The 19,767-nt window shown below is 40.4% G+C and overlaps 1 protein-coding gene across 4 annotated transcripts in view; it reads left to right on the plus strand.

The window, feature by feature from the left end:
* The window catches only part of EXD2 (exonuclease 3'-5' domain containing 2), a 70,241-nt gene that overhangs the window by 44,953 nt on the left and 5,521 nt on the right, over positions 1 to 19,767 (plus strand). For all 4 annotated transcript variants that reach the window (XM_079767513.1, XM_079767514.1, XM_079767512.1 and 1 more), the window contains exons 3-8: positions 6,128 to 6,384; positions 12,832 to 12,958; positions 16,607 to 16,938; positions 18,164 to 18,270; positions 18,520 to 18,655; positions 19,146 to 19,502. In XM_079767513.1, the coding sequence (XP_079623639.1) occupies positions 6,128 to 6,384; positions 12,832 to 12,958; positions 16,607 to 16,938; positions 18,164 to 18,270; positions 18,520 to 18,655; positions 19,146 to 19,502 (1,316 nt within the window). The remainder of the gene's footprint in view (positions 1 to 6,127; positions 6,385 to 12,831; positions 12,959 to 16,606; positions 16,939 to 18,163; positions 18,271 to 18,519; positions 18,656 to 19,145; positions 19,503 to 19,767) is intronic.

The following is a 19,767-nucleotide window of genomic DNA, read 5'->3' on the forward strand; positions in this document are numbered from 1 at the left end:
GGAGAGAGAGATAGAAACATCAATGATGAGAGAGAATCATTGATCAGCTGACTTCTGCATGCCCCACACTGGGGATCGAGCCCGCAACCCTGACCGGTTCATAGGTTGATGCTCAAACTCTGAGCCACACTGGCCAGGCTTATTTCTTTTTTAATCCTCACCCAAGGATATGTTTCTATTGAGAGAGAGACAGACAGAGAGAGACATTGATTGTTTGTCTCCCATACTCGCCCCGACCAGAGATGGAACCTGCTACCTATGGAAGTGCAGGAATTGAACCCGAAATCTTTTTGGTGTATGGGATGACACTCCAATCAACTGAGCCACCCAGCCAGGGCCATATATCACATCTTTAAATATTCATCTACCAAGACACTCATCATAAGCAAGACTACTTGCTTTGATATTTTGGCTGTTGTAAATAATGCTGCAATGAACAAAGTGATACAAATATCTTTTCGAATTAGTGTTTTTATTTCCTTTGGGTAAATACACAGAAGTGGAATTGCTGGGTTATCTGGTAGTTCTGTTTTTAATATTTTTGTGATCTCATCTAATTTTATAGTTTTAAATATAATAGGCTGATAACGCTGAAAAGTAGAACTCTAACCTTTTATAGCCACCTTTAATGTCTAATAGTCATCTCACATTTAACATGTTCCTAACAGAATTTTTTATTTTTCTTCCAATACCTGTATTATCCCTAGTCTTCTCCACCTTTAAGATTAAAATCAGGGATACAGCTTCCCCTTAAGGATTGTTCAACAGAAGTGATATAATTGAAAGTCAAGACACAAACAGGCAGTTATAGTGTGTTACGTTTCTTTAATGGACAAATACACTGATATTCAAAGAAATGGTTATAGAAACCAGGAAATAACATAGCATGCTACCAGGTAGAGGTAGGGGTTTCCAGATCCCTCTGAGTTACCTATGATGATGTATAATTATGGCTAAATCACCTGTACAAAATGAGGATGCTGCCATGTTTTAGAAGCACTATTTTGCCTTTCTCCTGGGGATGTGGGGATGGAGATGTTAAATATGTTTCTGGTCCCTGACTCATGCCTGATTTAAAAAAAATTTATCTCTATTATTATTGAAAGTATTACAGATGTCCCTCCTTTTCCCCCATTGCCCTGCTCTAGCCCACACCCACCCCCCTCATGCCTGGTTTTTTTCTGGAATCTCTAGCTACAGTCTTCCTTGCTTATTTACAGGTACAAATAATTGGTGTAATAAATATTGATTGAAGTGAAGGTCATTTTCCCAAGAGCATCCTTCTTTAGGCCCAAGCTTCAGACTTGCCCGAGGTCCACTGTTTTTCTAACTTTTACACTTCCCTTCCCATTTAGGAGGTATTACCAGTGCTATCTCTAAAACAGATTATGCATCCATCTGCTCTGTATTTTCCTCTAATTCCTCCCTAGTCTAAGCCTCAAGAATCTCTCATCTGGATCTTTGCAGTAACCTCCTGACTGGCCCACCCTGCTTGGACTTTTGTATTCTTACAATCCCTTCTCCATACAGTAACCAAAGTGATATTTTAAAAATGCAAATCAGATCATGTCAGCCCTCTGCTTAAAACCTTTCTATAGTTTCAAATAAAACTAAGATGTCTTAATTACTTACACGTCCTTAAGGATTTATATGCTCTGGCCTCTCTCAACATCTGAAATTTTCTCCTAGTCGCTTCCCATCCTCCTCATTACTTTCCAGCCTCATTGGGCATTCATTTGATCACTTGAACAGGACAATCTCATTCCTGTCTCAAAGTCATGGTTTAAATTTAACTGGTATATGAATGCCACAGGCTAGGAGTGCTCATTAGGTAACCTGTTCAAGCCCAGAACATGGTATCAGATCCTTCATTACTCTCTGCTGCCATCGTGGGGCCACTTAAAAGAATCACTGGCTTTTCTATAAATTTATCAGCTCTGGACTTTTAAGAATTTTGCATAAAGGTTAGAATAATTCCACAGGTGTTCGTTATATTATTTATGCTTTCTAAATTACATACAAGTCATATCATTTTGATGTATCACAATTTATAAAAACATAATAGAGACAATAAAATATAAAAATTAAAACAATATTCCATAGCATATAATCACAAATACGTTAAAACTACAAGTATTTTTAGATGCAAAGAAAAAAGTCTGGAAAAAATATCAGAATGTTAACAGTGGTTATTTCTGGGTTGTGGAGTTTGGATATGTTTTTTATTTTTGTATAATTGTATGTTTTTGGCAATAAATATGCAGTGCTTTATTTTTTTTAAAAAAAGAAGAAAAATCCTGAAGCTAAAATTGATTACCCACTGGCCCTCAGGAAAGAGGATTCAAAACCAGTATTCTCTGAGTTACTGAAATATGGAAAAAAGTGTTAGAAATTTTTCTGTAATGATTGAAGCCATCATTCATTTAAAATTGTTACTTTTGTGTATATGTAATAATGTAACACATTAGTATATTACTACATGTATATAATTATAAATACCTATGCATATATGTTGTGTATGTCCCAAACTTTTTTTTAAAGCCTTACCTGAGGATATTTTTTGTATTGATTTTCAGAGAGAGTGGAAGGGAGGGGCGGGAAGAGAGAGGAGAGAGAGAGGAGAGATAGAGAAAGAGAAGGAAGGACGGAAGGAAGGAAGGAAGGAAGGAAGGAAGGAAGGAAGGAAGGAAGGAAGGAAGGAAGGAAGGAGAAAAGAAAGGAAGGAAGGAAGGAAGACAGACATCGATTGGTTGCCTCCTGCACACACCCTGACCAACTAGGGCTGGGAATCAAACCTGAAACTCAGGTATCTTTGATGGGGAATCAAATCCTTCAGTGCTCGGGCTTTCACTCTAACCACCAGCCAGGGCTCAAATATTAAAAAAATTTTTTTTAATAGATATTTTTATTGATTTCAGAGAGGTAGGGAGAGGGAAAGAGATAGAATCAATGATGAGAGAGAATCATTGATTGGCTGCCTCTTACACACCCCCTACTGGGGATCAAACACAGAACCCAGGCATGTGCCCTTGACCGGATTTGAACCTGGGACCCTTCAGCCTGCAGGCCAACACTCTATCCACTGAGCCAAACCAGCTGTTTGCCTCCTAAACACCCCCTACTGCAGACTGAGCCTGCAATCTGAGCAGGTGCCCTGACCAGGAATTGAACTGTGAGGTTGATGCTCAACCACTGAGCCAAACTGGCCAGGCTCAAATATTTTTTATGAGTTGACCAATAAAAATAAAAAAATCAGAGACCACCAAATTAAATAATACTAATAAAATTAAAATATGTCATGTCTTTTCTCATTAAGGGTTTCATTGTTTTTCATGAGTAATAAGTGATATTGAGACAAGAAGATGTTAGAAAGCAAAAGGGTATGAGAAATAAAAACTAGATCTTTTGTTACTTAAGCCATATTGACTCTGCTAGAGGCATTATTTTTCCAATTATGCACTTAGTATAAATTGCATACCTATTGGAATCATAAACATTTGGATTCCCAGTAGGAAAACCTTAATTGTAATATATTGGATCTTAAGCACAATCCAGAAACAGTATTAAAAAGACAAGAACTTGTCTGTCTGTCCACCTAGATACTTATTTACTAAACTAGTGGCCCGATGCACAAATGAAGATTCATGCAAGAATGGGCCTTCTTTCCCCCCACCCCCCACCCCCCCACCCCCGGCACCTCCTTCGTTCTGGCCGGAGCAGCCTTTCCGCTCCAGCCCTGAACCACCTTTCTGCCTTCCCACGCTGCTCAGCGGCCCTGAGTGGCTGGGGTGGTGCAGAATGCCTGCGTCGTCACCATCGCGACAATGCAAGCATCCCCCGCCCCACGGTGCCTGCGTATGCAAACTAACTCCCCATCTTTGTTGGGTTAATTTGCATACTCCTGATTGGCTGGTGGGTGTTGCGAAGGTACGGTCAATTAGCATGTTACTCTTTTATTAGGTAGATGTGTTTTAGAAAGGGGAACCTGACGAAAAAGATGTGCAGAGATGCAGCTTTAGGAATTTGCAGTGAGTATTGTGTCAAATTAGCAGGCTAAGTATTAGAAGAGATTTGTAGCTTTTTCATAGAAAGAGCTGGTATTACAGAGGAAATGAATTACTCAAAAAAGGCAATTTGACCACATCCAGATGAATTATTATGGAACAGAACTCAATAGTCAATTTCTTGTAGTCTTCTTTACCTTGTCTGAGCCCCAAGAAATAGGCACATTAAAGATCAATCTGGCATGCTTTCATTTGAGGATATGGAAATATCCCTCATCGATAAATTGGTGCCTAAGCAGGGAAATCCTAAGGCTTTATGAGTTAAGCCATGGTTTTACTTAGCATTGAAGTTCAAGTTGAGGGCTTAAGGCCCTACTGAATTTTGTTTTTAACAGCAGTTCTTTGTGATCCTGATTGCTTCTTTGTGATATTGGTCATCTCAACAATTACATATCCTTCCCTTGATTACTTGTAACACTGGTTATTTACCATGCAGTTTCTAGGGTGTGAGCTGTATAGTACTCTACCTGAAAGGTTGTAATCCTTAAGGCAGGTTCCATCTCTTATTAACTTTATATCCACAGTGGCACCTGGTGCAATGCCTTGCATACTGTCACTGTAGTAGTAAGAGAGTAGCATTGCTTAGAGCAGGGTTCTCCACTGGTAACATTTTGGGGAGATGATTCTTTGTTGTGAGGGGCTATCCTGTACATTGTAGGGTGTTTAGCAGCATTCTGGCCTCTAACTAGTGGAAACCAGTGCACTCTCTCCCAAGTTGTGACAAACAACATTTCTCCAGATATTGCCAAAAGTCCTGGGTGGGGTGTGTAGGTGCAAAATCAATGCTGGTTGAAAACTACTGTTCTAGAGATAGGGAAGTTTAGGTTCTAGCCCTGACTTTGCCATTCTCTTTCCATGATTAAGCAAACTGCTTTACCCTAGGCCTTACATTTCCTCTCTTGGAAAATGAGGATTGGAATTTATTGGATACTAAGGAACCTTTAATTAATGTGAATTTTGTATGTAAATATTTCTGGAAATAGCTTCCTTAACTTTAAGCATTTTCTCCAACTTATCTATTACCTCAAAAAGATTAAAACTATACACCTGAGACCTGGCTAGTATGGCTTAGTTGTTTGGGCATTGTTCTGTGCACCGAAAGATTGCTGGTTCAATTCCTGGTCAGGGCAGATGCACAGGTTGCGGGCTTGATCCCTGGTAAGGGGCTTTCAGGAGGCAGCCAATTGATGTTTCTCTCTCTCTCTGTCTCTCTCTCTCTCTCTCTGTCTCTCTCTCTCTCTCTCTCTCTCCTTCCCTCCCTCCCTCCCTCCCTACCTCTCTCTCTCCCTCTTCCTTCCTCTCTTTCTAAAAACAAATAAAAAATCTTAAAACAACTACACACCTGCAAGCAATACAGAATAATATTGAATGTAAACTGTAATTGAAAAATAAAATTAAAAAACAAAGCAAAACAAAAATGATTAAAACTAGATCAGTTAATATATAGTTATTTTCATCTCTTAAGGTATAAGGATCCTAGCTTATGCCAGTATATATTTTTTCTTTTTATGACCAATATTTGTAACCATAAAGTTGAGAAAGCATTCTGTGCTACCAGGATTTATTATAATGACAGGTACCACTTATTGTACTAGCATTGTATTTCCTACCTCTTCTTAAACATTGGATCTTGAAGCAGTGATGGTAAGGTAAATGAATCAAAGTCACTAGCATGTACGTAAGAGAGTCTGGATAATAAAAGAGTTATGCTTATCATCTGGCACTCTGCTCCTTAGCCTTTTTCCCCCCATTAGCCTTATGTTTCACATGACTCTGCCAGTGTGTGTCCCAGGGGACCTCTGTGTCAGCTGGTCACTATTTATGGACTGCTCGTATTTCAGGCTCTGGAGTTTGGGCCTTTAGTAACCTTTGTTTAAGTTGCTGCTTTACAAAGTTCATTGCATTTATTACCATAAGCTGATTCTTAGATTTGAACCAGAATCTGGTCACCTGCTCCCTTTGGGAAGTTAGGATGTACCTCTTAGACTTTTGCCACAGTTTCATGTTGTACTTGGTACTGTGCTAGGGTATGAACTGTGGCCCTGTTTTTTCTTCTGTTGCAGGTGAACTTGGAAGGGAAAGCCAATCCTCTGTCGCTTCTTCAAATGGCCTCCCCAAGTGGCTTCTGTGTCTTGGTTCGCTTGCCCAAGCTGATCTGTGGAGGAAAAACAATACCAAAAACATTATTGAACATTTTGGCAGATGGCACTATTTTAAAAGTTGGAGTAGGATGTTCAGAAGACGCCAGCAAGCTTCTGCAGGATTATGGCCTCTTTGTTAAGGGGTGCCTGGACCTCCGATACCTAGCCATGAGGCAGAGGTATGGTTTGTGTGAATGCTGCTTGGATTCTTGTAGCTGTGAGGCAAATATTTTAGCAAATTTATAGATTAATAAGAATCAATAACGAAGCATCTAAAATTCGTCATAAGCCTAGAGGCTTCTGAGATGCATATTAAATTTGTAAGGAGATATTCCAACTTCTGAGAAAAGTTTATTTACCTGGAATTGATCTTTTTGTTTATATTTATTTTTCTTAGAATTGGTCTTTTTAAATGAAACATTAATAAGATGTCTCTATAAGTTGTAAACTAATGGCCCCACTGGATAAATGAGGGCCGCAGCTTATTTTTTTGTTTTTCCCCATATCGTATTTTTAGGAAATTTTAGTTTAAATGCAGAAGATGTATATTTCTGACTTCTCTTGAAAAAGTTAGGTGATTTGAATATACTAGGTCAGTAGTTCTAGGTGGCAATAATTGGCTGGGTACCCTGTCCACTTTTGATGAACAAGCTCTATTCAATTTGCCGGAGTCCCCACCTCTCCCATTGTAACTGGGAGTCATCCTGAAGCACGAGTTTGGAAAACCTGCTTTAGGCCAAAATGATGGTAGCTCTAATCCTTTACTTGGAAGAAGAGAGATTTCCCTTTCTCTGAGAAGTCTATTTTTATGGAAATGGAGTTGCAATCACCTTTTCATGTATGTGTATACAGGTCCTCCTTTTAATAATATGAACTGAAGCAGCCTCTTCTCCCTGCCTCAGTGGCACTGACATTAAAGTTTGGAGGCCCTAGCTGATTTGGCTCAGTGGATAGAGCGTCGGCCTTCGAACTGAAGGGTCCCGGGTTCGATCCCAGTCAAGGGCACAAGGATTCAATTCCGGTTGTAGGCTTGATCCCCAGTGGGGGGCACGCAGGAGGCAGCCGATCAGTGATTCTCTCTCATCATTGATATTTCTATCTTTCTCTCCCTCTTCCTACCTCTCTAAAATCATGGAGGATTTAATCAACTAAGAGAAGGCCTGATTAAAATCTGTGCTGATCATAATATTTTATTAGAAAACTAGAGGCCCGATGCACGAAATTTGTGCAAGGGGCTCGGCCCTCACAGCCCCAGCTGCCTCGGCCAGCCCGTGCAGCCTGGGCCAGCCCTCGCAGCCCCTCACAGCCCCAGCTGGGCCTCGTAGCCCCGGTTTTGTCTGGAAGGTCATCCGGACGGTTGTCCAGAATGTCGTCCGGACGGTCAGTTGGTTGTTCGGTCTAATTAACATGTTAGCTCTTTATTATATAGGATGAAATGTTATTTTAGCTGTGTAGTTTGGCTTATGTAAATAAAACTCATAAATAAGTATCAATTATTTCAAGTACTATATTAAAATATTTACTATAAAAAATGTTGAACTCTGTAAAAGTATTTGGAGTATGCCTGCAGAAGCCTCCTTTCATCGGGCCCTCCTCCCTTTGGCACCACCTCCCAAGATGTGCCCATCATTGCTCTGTAGTTAGAGGCAGTGTGTACAGTGGCTAAGAGTTGACTCCAGAGCAGCGTGTGTGGGTGGGAGCCCCCGCTTTGCCATTTACCAGCTGTGTGGCCTTTGGCAAGTTAGTGAACCTCACTATTCATTCCTCTGTCTCCTCATCTGTGAAGTAGAGATAATAATGTTCCCACCTCAGAGAACTGATGTGAATATTGAATGAGTTAAACTATGGGAAGAACTTAGAAATAGTATTTGAAATACAGAGAGTGCTGTGTATATTTTAACTATTACTGTCACTGTCATCACCAGTTTCCATTCTATCATCCATCTGATTGGTTTGTTTTTCCAGATCTCTTTCTATGCAATTACAGTCCTTATTATGAATATATAGAAACTCGTGGTGCTCTGAATTGTTTGGCTAAATGCAGAATGGCCAAGTATCAGAATAAGAATTTGGCCAAAGCTGACTATGACCAAGAATTTTTCTAGAAATAAAAGTGAAGCATTTATCAGAGCTTTAAATTTTAATGAAATTTTATTAAAATGTAAAGATTATTGTGTTATTAAGCACTGTAGTGGTCACAATAAAACTTTCTGACACTGTAGTATAAGAAATTTGGCATTCTAATGCAAGAATTATACTTAGCACTGTTGGCTATAGGTTGCTTCTGATGTTTGCCATAAGGAGTTGTTACTTTCATTGACTACAGGGAGGAATACTTTTTAAAAATTCTGTCTTCTTTTCTTCATACTCTTTATATTTTATATTTTTATTCTATGTTAACTGAAGATTATTTATTATGGAGATTGTTGTATATGATTTTGGAATTTTTCCTAGTGAAACTTTGAAAGGGCAAAGGTGGCATCTTGTTTTTATTTTTTAAAATATATTTTATTGGTTTTTTATAGAGAGGAAGGGAGAGGGAGAGAGAGTTAGAAACATCTATGAGATAGAAACATCAATCAACTGCCTCCTGCACACCCCCTACTGGGGATGTGCCTGCAACCAAGGTACATGCCCTTGATCGGAATCGAACCTGGGACCCTTGAGTCTGCAGGCCGACGCTCTATCCACTGAGCCAAACCGGTTAGAGCACCTTTAGAATTTCCAGTAAAACAGAAGAAAGTTTTATGTCTCCCCCAAATCCTTAAATTTTATTAATGAACCAAGACCTTATACATTTTATCTAAGTGTGTCTGGACCTTTTTATACTTTTTAGTCAGCACTTCTGTGGGTGATGAAATCCATCAATTTATTGCTTGTTTTTGTAAGGAAAGACTTTCTTTTCTTCATCATTATAATGATTTCATTTCCTACAGTACCTCAAGCAATCCTGCATGTTGTAACACTGATGTGAACCTCCACCTCCAAGCTTCCTGCTCTAAAACTTCTAGTCTCACACTTGGTAACCAGAAATCCAGTTCCACTTAAAAAAAAACAACACTTTATTGTTGAAAGTATTACACATGTCCCCTTTCCCGCATTGACCCCTTCTAGCCTGCCTTCACCCCAGGCCTTCACCGCCCTATTGTCTGTGTCCATGGGTTATACATATATGCATACAAGTTCTTTGGTTACTCTCTTCCCACATACCCACCTACACTTGCCTTCCCTTTGAGATTCAACAGTCTGTTCCAATGTTTTTACGTCTCTGGATCTAGTTTGTTCATCAATTTATGTTGTTCATTAGATTCCACATATGAGTGAGATCATGCAATACTTATCTTTCTCTGACTGGCTTATTTCGCTTAGCCAGGTCCATCTATGCTGTTGCAAATAGTAAGAGGTCTTTCTTTTTTACAGCTGCGTAGTATTTCATTGTGTAAATGTACCACAGCTTTTTTTATTCACTCGTCTAGTCACTGTTTCCTTGTTAATTTTTTGTCTGGAAGAGCTATCCAGTGAAGTCAGCAGGATGTTAAAGTCCCCTACTATGATTGTATTGCTGTCAATCTCTCCCTTAAAGTCCTCTAGAAGCTTTTTTATATATTTAGGTGCTCCTATATTGGGTACATATATGCTAACCAGGGTTATATCCTCTTGTTGGGTTGATCCCTTTATTATTATGTAGTGACCTTTATTGTCTCTTGTGATGGCCTTCATTTGAAGTCTATTTTGTCTTCTATTAGTTTTGCTACCCCAGGTGTTCGTTTGTTTTTTCATTTCCATTTGCAGGGAAAAATTTTTCCCATCCCTTCATTCTCATCCTGTGTGAGACTTTTGTTCTGAGGTAGGTCTCTTGTAGACAGCATATACTTGGGTCATGTTTTCATATCCATTCAGCTACCCTATATCTTTTGATTGGAGCATTTAATCCATTTACATTTAAGGTTATTATTGATAGGTACTTACTTATTGCCATTTTAATTCTTTATGCCTATGTTTCTCTCTGTATTTCTTCTCAGTACAGCAGTCCCTTTAGCATTTCTTGCAGTGCTGGTTTGGTGGTGATAAACCCCTTTAACCTTTTTTTTGTCTGGGAAGCTCTTTATTTCACCATCTATTTTGAATGATAGCCTTGCTGAATATAGTAATCTTGCTTTTCATTACCTTGAATACTTCACACCATTCCCTTCTGGCCTGTAGAGTGTCTTATGAGAAATCAGCTGACAGCATTATGGGAACTCGTTTGTAGGTAACAGCTTGCTTTTCTCTTGTAAGATTCTCTCTTTGTCTTTAATTTTAGCACTTTATGATGTGTCTGGGCATGGGCCTATTGGGTTCCTTTTGCTCTGGACTCTCTGTGCCTCTTGAACTTGTGTGACATTTTCCTTCACCAGGTTAGAGAGTTTTCTGCCATTATTTCTTCAAATACATTCTCTATCCCTTGCTCACTTTCTTCCCCTCTGGTACTCCTATGATGAGAATATTGTTACATTTCATATTGTCCCACAGCTCCCTTAAGTTGTCTTCCTGTTTTTTAATTGTTTTTTCATTTTGGTTCTCTGATTGATTGATCAGAAACTCCACAGGGTGGAGCAGGGGGTTTTCTAATAGGGTGGGGCAATTGCAAAACACCCCTCACTCCAGGCAAAAGCTGCCTGGATGGTAAAGGTCTGCCAGAGAAAGATGTCCTCTGCAGTATGAGGGAATGATTCAGCACAGGAATTCGGGGTGTCTGCCTTCTGAGCTCTAACCCTAGAACTCCCAACCCTGGCTTCTGCTCACACAGCTCCAGTCCACTCTGCCCTCTCTCTGCTGGAGCCCAGGGTGAGTGGCTGCACACAAAATTTTGTGTGTTGGCCCTTTAAGAGTGTGCTTGCATTTCCATCCATCTCTCCCCGGCAGACAGAAACCCTACTGCTTTTCACAGCCAGATGTTATGTGGGCACCTTTCTCAGTTCTGGTGCTGTGGGCTGGGGAACCCAGGTTGGGGTTTAGACCCCAGAGTTCTCAGTGGAAACGCTCCACAGCTGAGATATCCTTCAGAATTTCAGCTTCCGTCTGTGGGAGCATGGCCTGCCCTTTTGTGCCTCCACATTTTCTCCCAGTTTCTATGTAGTCTCCACTTTCCATCCTTGGTTATTAGGGTTCACTTCAGCTAATCTTCAGTGGATTATTTAGGAGGGTTTTTCTGTATTTTAGTTATAATTCCAGTTTGGTCTTGAGAGCATGTCAGTGTAGCTTCCACTTACTCTGCAGCCATTTTGGAATCTCTAGCTTCACTTTTGTAGACCAACATGTTCATAATTCACAGTTAACTCTTGTTTGGAATCTGTTATTCTTGCACACTTAATTTTATTGTATACTAGAGGCCTGGTGCACGAATTCATGCATGGGTGGGGTCCCTTGGCCTGGCCGGTGATCGAGGCCTATTGGGGGGCTGGCCGGCCAGGGGAAGGGGCCGTGGGGACTGGCCGGGGGAGGTTGGCTGGTGGGGTGGGGAGGGGCCACGGGAGGTTGGCTGTCTGGGGGGAGGGGCTGCAGGAGGTTGGCCGGCCGGGGGGAGGGGCCGCGGGAGGTTGGCTGTGGCAGTGCACTGACCACCAGGGGGCAGCTCCTGCATTGAGCGTCTGCCCCCTGGTGGTCAGTGCACATCACAGCGACTGGTTAACCGGTGGTTCCAGTCATTCTGGTCGTTCGGTCATAACGGTCGCTTAGACTTTTATATATATATATAGATTCTACCCCTCAATGAAAATAGCCTTATCATTTTTTCAAATTTGAAAAGTTATATATGAACAGTAGCCAACTCAAACACAGAAAAATATGAAGAGGATATATAATCATTCCAAGTCTCACAACCAGAGATAATATCACTAACATTTGATCAATTTGTTTCTAGTTATCTCTTTGTGTTTCCTCTCTCTGTGATCACATATCTAGAATCACATACACACATTTATTATGTAGTATATATGTTAACATAAAGGGACCGTAGTATATGCTTTTATTCACAGTCTCTTTTTACTTAACTAATGTATCATGGACATCTTTTCACATCAATATAGATCCACGTACTTATTTGTAATAGCTGTATATAATGTAATTGCATGGATATTTAACCAGTCTTCTATTGATGGGCATTTAGGTTGTTCCTAATTCTTTGCTACTGTAAATAGTGCTGTAATGAAGATTATTATATGTACATTTGTCCTCAGGCTGAATTTCTAGAAATGGAATTGTTGAATCAGAATTTTCATGTTCAACATTGATTGCTATTTATTGTTAAACTGTTTTTCATAAAGGTTGTAAAAAATGCAAAGTTCACTAATGTTAGGTTAGACTGTCTAATTATTCATGTTCCACCAATACTAGATATAGTTATTTTTAATAGATCTTTGCAATCTAATAGGTTTAAAAATTGTATGATTTTATCTTACTTGATGTCTAGTAAAAGGCGAAAGATTTATGCGATCTGAAGAGAAACCAGAGTATATTACTTACTTGATGTCTAGTGAGATTGAATATCTGTCATCTATTTATTAGCTGTTTATTTGTGTTTATTTTATTTGCCTGTTCTTTTCCTTTGTCTATTTTTGATACATGATTTTATTTATTTTTTGTAGCAACAATTTGCTCTGTAATGGGCTTAGCCTGAAATCACTCGCTGAGACTGTTTTGAACTTTCCCCTTGACAAGTCCCTTGTACTTCGTTGCAGCAACTGGGATGCTGAAAATCTTACGGAGGACCAGGTACTTCTTATCAGAGTGCTTGAAGAATAGAAGGATAATTGTTGTTAAAATTCTAATCCTCAAATATAAGTATTGGGCAGAAGTGCCTTAAAATAGATTCCTGGTCTGATGATAACCAAGATAATTGGTCTAAAATAATGCTTAATGAAATTTTAGGAAATGCAGAAAATAATTTTTAATTTTGACATTGAAAAAAATGGATTGAGACCATAGCACATATGGCCAGGGCTTTTGAACTAGTGGGTGTTTTTTTTTTTTGTTTGTTTTTTTTAGTAATTATAGATTATAAAACATTAGATAATATTATCAGTAACAGTTAAATGTCAATAACTGTAAGTCTTTCCTCTCAGTCTACTCAGTTTCTCCACAGATGAATCTTCTAGTCTTTTGCTCAAGAGGTATAAGCCCACAGCCTATATTCTGATGGCTGAGTGGGGGAAAAGTGCTGCTAGTCTCACCGTTCAGTATGTAGACTTTCTCGTAATCCCCTCTTTTTCAGTGACACTTTGCCTCCAACCTCCGCCATGCCTGGTTTTACTAGGTCCAGATCCTCTGTGATTTAGCCATTATATGACTAAACTTGTCAAAACCAAATTCTACACGTTGAATAAAATAAGCTTAGTTTATTTATTTATTTTTTAATATATTTTATTGATTTTTTTACAGAGAGGAAGGGAGAGGGATAGAGAGTTAGAAACATCCATGAGAGAGAAACACGGATCAGCTGCCTCCTGCATACTCCCTACTGGGGATGTGCCCACAACCAAGGTACATGCCCTTGACCAGAATTGAACTGGGACTCTTCAGTCCGAAGGCCTACGCTCTATCCACTGAACCAAACCAGTTAGGGCAAGATGAATTTATTGTAAGGGTTTCAACTTGCAAGCCGAGAAATTCAAGGCTACGGGAGCAATGAGTTCGGAGTTGCTCACAGACGAGGGTAATTGCAGAAGTTATTTGGCTTTTTCAGCTTATTGGTTGTCTAGTGGTCTTCTTCCTTATTTGGATCCGGGTAGCTGAGACAGGAACAAGGAAGTCAAAGATGGTATGAACAGACTTGGTGTTTGGGGATTGGTTGGCGTCCTCTGCCAATTTCTAAGGAGAGCTATAAATTTCTGCAATTTATGTTAGGTGAAGTTTTGTTTTCTTTAATGTGTCTGCTTTGGCCTGCTCCATTTTGTCCCTGACATAAATGACTCCATTTTAGTTTTGGTTCTACAAACTTTCTCTCTTTTGGGTTAGAGAAGGAGCAATTGGCCCTGTGATATAAAGAGGTCTGGGGTTTAAGTGTGCTTTATGGAGACTTTCACCTTATCCTCCTGTTTTCACCCCTACGTGTATCCGTGCTTTCACAGACAACTGCTGCCTCCCATTCCTTATGCTTTGCCATTCTTTGTGGCTCAGATTAATTTGATTTTTAATTTTTGCTTCTACCTCCTATGATAGGTCTAGGTTTCAGCCTTCTTTTGGTGGCCAAGTCAGTTACCACTTGTTCATCCTTCCAAAATGTTGTTAATGGAGGTAGCAATAGTTAGTATCTTAAGGTGAATATTATCCTGTGAGAGAGTTGTAGGAGTCAAATTAGGTGAGATTGGTTTCTACAGCCATTTCTGATTTGCTCTGACCCTGAGTAAGTTACTTCTCTGTGCCTTGGTTTGTTCATTCATTCCTTCTTTGCTTCCTTCCTCTTAATAGTTTTACTGAATTGTCTCTCTGCCTTTTGGCTAAGATCAAGTATAATAGTTTTGAAATATAATTCACATACAATAAAATTCACCCATTAAAATGTACAAATAAATGGATTTTAGTATATTTAGAGAGTTATGCAACTATCACAGTCTAATTTTAGAACATTTTCAGCTCCCCAAAAAGAAACACTGTACCCATTAGCAGTCATTCTCCCCTCCACCCTCCTCCAACAGCTAGGTTTGGTGGAGTCGTTTGAAGCACAAATGTTTTTAAATTTGATGGGGTCCGTTTTTTACTTTTAAAAAATTATTCATGCTTTTGGTTTCATATCTAAGAAATCATTGCCTAACCCACAGTCATAAACATTTACTCCTCTGTTTTCTCCTAGGAGTCTTAGGTTTTAGCTCTTACACTTAGGTTTATGATCCATTTTGAGTTAATTTTTGTGTGTGATATGAGGTAGAGATCCAACTTCATTCTTTTGCATGTGGATATCCAGTTGTTCCAGCACCATTTGTTGCAAGTACCTTGGTTTTTTTATCACTTGAAAAATAATTTGTTAAAAAGCACTCGGAACTTTTCATTCAAGTATACTCTTTTCCAGTGGGAGACAACTTGCTGATAGATATGTAGATTGTTGAGTCTAGGTGGAAATGTTATTAAGCATTTAAAAAAATTAAAAAAATAGTTCCGTTTACCAGGCTTGTTTTATTTGTATGTGCTTTTTAAATTTAATTTTAAAAAAATTTCCCCCCATCATCATTTATCCCCCCATACCCTCTTCCAACTCCACCCACCCTCTTCCCCACCGCAATCACCGCATTGTTGTTCGTGTCCATGACAGGCTTGGTTATTACAGTGAATTAAAGTAAGCCCAGTCAGTGTGGCTCAGTGGTTGAGCATCGACCTACGAACCAGGAGGTCATGGTTCGATTCTGGTCAGGGCACATGCCCAGGTTATAGGCTCGATTTCCAGAGGGGGGTGTGCAGGAGGCAGCCGATTAATGATTCCCTTTTATCATTGATGTTTCTATCTCCCTCTCCCTTCCTCTCTGAAATCAATAAAAATATATTTTTAAAAATAATAAAGTAATCTTAAAGTCTTTATAGCCTTTTTGAGAAAAGCTATTAATTATACTGTTGACTACTTTTATTTAAAGCCTTTATAGCCTTTTTGAGAAAAGCTATTAATTATACTGTTGACTACTTTTATTTTTTATCAGCTTGCTTGTAACCAGTTGCTTGGGAGAATGACTTCTCATTATTAAATAAATAAATTCCACAAATGGGCTTTGTGATTTTTAAAAATATATATTTTTATTGATTACAGAGAGGAAGGGAGAGGGAGAGAGAGATAGAAACATGAATGATGAGAGAGAATCATTGATCAGCTGCCTCCTGCACAACTGTACTGGGGATTGAGCCCGCAACCTGGGCATGTGCCCTTGACCAGAATCGAACCCAGGACTCTTCAGTCCACAGGCCAATGCTCTATCCACTGAGACAAACTATCTAGGGCAGTCACACAGGCCTCTTAATGAATGTTGTCTCAGCTGTTCTAGATGATGACTATCCCCAAAGTGAAGTTCATGTACTAGTTGTAACTACCCTACCCCAGATTTGAAAAATATCTGTCCAGTGGATTTGGTAGTAGATACAATAAAATTATGCAAACAGAAATAAACCTCACTGATTTATATAGATTAGGATTTTCAAGCATTTAAAGTAAGTAATTATTTTAACTATTTTAGTTAAAACAGGGAACATGAGGATTCATTACACATTTGATTTGCTTTTGTATAGTTTTACATTTTTCATAATAAAGTTTTTAAGAAGATGTCTAGGTTATCATACATCTTGAATTAGACCTGAAAGTTGTTTATATCTTTGTGATGCCTTTGAAGTTGCTCTCTCTGGTTTGCCTTCTAGATTCCACTGATCTCTGACTTTTCTCTTCAGGTAATTTATGCTGCCAGGGATGCCCAGATTTCAGTGGCTCTCTTTCTCCATCTTCTTGGATACCCTTTCTCTAGGAATCCAACTTTAGAAGAAAATGATGACCGCATTGGCTGGAGGAAAGTTTTGGAGAAATGCCAGGATTTGGTAGACATCCCATTCCGAAGCAAAGGAATTAGCAGATTGGGAGAAGAGGTTAATGGGGAAGCAACAGAATCTCAGCAAAAACCAGGAAATAAGAAGTCTAAGGTCGATGTAACGGTGCCAGGCAACCATCAAGGGAGAGACCCCAGAAAACATAAAAGAAAGCCCCTGGGGGTGGGCTATTCTGCCAGGTAATTGACTTGTTTCCTGTCTAGTAAAGTGTCAGAGGCCCAGCCTCGAGCAAAAGGCACATGTGATATCTCACCTTGGGGATGGGAGGAGGCGTGTATGGTAAGGAAGCAATGGTTCTCCAGGGGTTATTATTCTTCCTTTCCTTCAAGGACATTTGGAGCTATCTTTTGATTTATTTGTGTACTTTTCTCCTTTTAATTTTTTTTTTTAATCCTCACCTGAGGATATTTTCCCCTTGATTTGTAGGGAGAATGGAAGAGAGAGGGAAAGACAGAGAAAAACATCGATGTGAGAGAAACACATCGATTGGTTGCCTCCTGCATGTGCCCGACCAGGGCCTGGGCTGGGGAGGAGCCTGCAATCGAGGTACGTGCCCTTGACCGGAGTCAAACCCGGGACCCTTTGGTCTGCAGGCTGACGCTCTATCCACTGAGCCAAACCGGCTAGGACCCCTTTTACTTCATTGTTGAGCAGTTGGAGTGGAAATGAGGAGAGCTTAACTTAACTTTGTCTCTGACCCTGATTTGACCTTAGACCTGTACTTTCTCCAGTTATAAATGAAGGTATAATTAATCATTCCTGCTTGCTTCAGAATAGCTGTGAAAATGAATAACATGAAGTGCCTCATACTTTTCAGGAGAAATGTATCATCTGATTTCTTGTTCATTTGGTATTTGACTATTTAGAATGGCATCAGCTCTAAGCCAATGTTACTCTCTAGCCAAGGAAATTTTCCTGTACAATTTATGCCCGTGTTGCAGAAAGATGACTAATAATCTCTGGTCCCTGTAGTAAAGTTCCTTCAGGAATTGGATAATTAAATTGAAGCAAGTGTTGCATTTGAGCCAGAAATAAACTCACGTGGCCCTCATTACTTTAACTTGAAGTTCTTTCATTTTAATTTACTTTGTTTAATCCAGTGATTACTCCATAGGGCAGTTTTCTTGGTGCTCTGTTCCTGCTTGTCTTCACAATAGAACTTAGTCCCTAATGTCCCAATCCATACATATTAAAACTAGAAGTATACACTCTTCATTTTTATTTCTGTTTCCTAGCCCAGTGCAAATGGAGGAATTAATATGCTCTTTCCATGTTTAGTTTTGTTGTTGTTGTCCCTGGTGTTGAGAACAGCCTGGCTCACTCAGAAGAGAACATGGGAAGATGACTGATGCCTTGACCAATAGTTAGCTTTCAGGTTTAGCCCTCTTTCTCCCTTCCCTGCAGAAAATCACCACTCTATGATAACTGCTTCCTCCACGCTCCTGATGGACAGCCCCTGTGCACTTGTGATCGAAGAAAAGCTCAGTGGTACCTGGACAAAGGCATTGGAGGTTTGAGAGTCAACTGTCATATTTGATCTATAAATTAGGTGCATGTGGGCACTGGCAGGAGTGGGGAGTGAGATGAGGGAGAGGGATGGATAGAAGTAGGCAGAGAGACCTTGAGTCCCATGGGACAGGACTATTCAAGACCCAGACATAGTGATGTCTGCCAGGACAGCCGAGAACAATTAAGGTGGTTTTTCTTCTCTGGGGCACAGCTGAACAGGCAGATACTAACTAAGACTTCTTTTCTCTAAGAGCTGGTGAGTCAAGAGCCTTTTGTGGTCAAGCTACAGTTTGAACCTGCGGGAAGACCGGAATCCCCAGGAGACTACTACTTGATGGTTAAAGAGAACCTGTGTGTAGTGTGTGGCAAGAAAGACTCCTACATTCGGTGAGTGTGGGTTGCCTGCTTGTCTGCCTCCACGGAAATTGCCTTTGTAGCCATATGCAGAGCCCTCAGGGGCCTTGCTGGAGTCTGCCCACTTGGCTGAGAGACTGGTCCCGAGGGTGCATCCCAGTTTCCCTGAGAGTTTTGCCACTTGGCCTGGCCTTGCTCTGGTGCCCCTACCCCTCCTGAGCCCAGTTCTTAGTTTCTGGAATGCAGTACTCTTCTCAGTAACAGCTTGCCAGAAAGAGAGTGGTTCCCTTCTGCTCGCCAAGGAATGGAGAGCAGTTCCTTCAGAAGCTGCCTTTCTCTCTGTAGGTGGGCCGAGAGTGGAATAGGTAGTATTGTTTTTATGTCACCTCTGTCGGGTTGTGGTACCCAAGGCTTCACAGTTATGTTCAGGCCCAGATCAGAATCCTAGCAGCCCCTGTGCTAGCTACAGGTGTGTTCTCTGTCTCATGCTAATGAGCACTGCCTTCTGGGTGGGCTTGTTCAGAAAGAACGTGATCCCACACGAGTACCGGAAGCACTTCCCCATTGAGATGAAGGACCACAACTCCCACGACGTCCTGCTGCTCTGCACCGCCTGCCATGCCATCTCCAACTACTATGACAACCACTTGAAGCAGCAGCTGGCCAAGGAGTTCCAGGCCCCCATTGGCTCTGAGGAGGGCTTGCGCCTGCTGGAGGATCCAGAGCGCCGGCAGATGCGCTCTGGGGCCAGGGCCCTGCTCAACGCTGAAAGCCTGCCTGCTCATCGAAAGGAGGAGCTGCTGCAAGCTCTCCGAGAGTTTTATAACACAGACACCGTCACAGATGAGATGCTTGAAGAGGCTGCCAGCCTGGAGACCAGGTACAATGGACAGTTCTGGTCAGAGAAGGAGTGGGGATTAATCCAGTGACATTAACCCTGACTACTTAGTGGGAACACTTGCCAGGGAGAGGGGAGGGGCCATTAGTCATTTAGGTGCAGTGCATAATCTCATAATTATCCCAGTATCTAATGGCTTGAAATATCTCGGGGGTGAGATAGAACAATCTATTTGAGAATTTCCTTTCTATAGGAGACTTTCTATCTTAAAGTATATGACCCTTTAAGTCATATACTTATATCTATT

The sequence above is a fragment of the Cnephaeus nilssonii genome (genome assembly GCF_951640355.1).
Source record: "Cnephaeus nilssonii genome assembly, chromosome: 4".
Taxonomy (NCBI): domain Eukaryota; kingdom Metazoa; phylum Chordata; class Mammalia; order Chiroptera; family Vespertilionidae; genus Cnephaeus; species Cnephaeus nilssonii.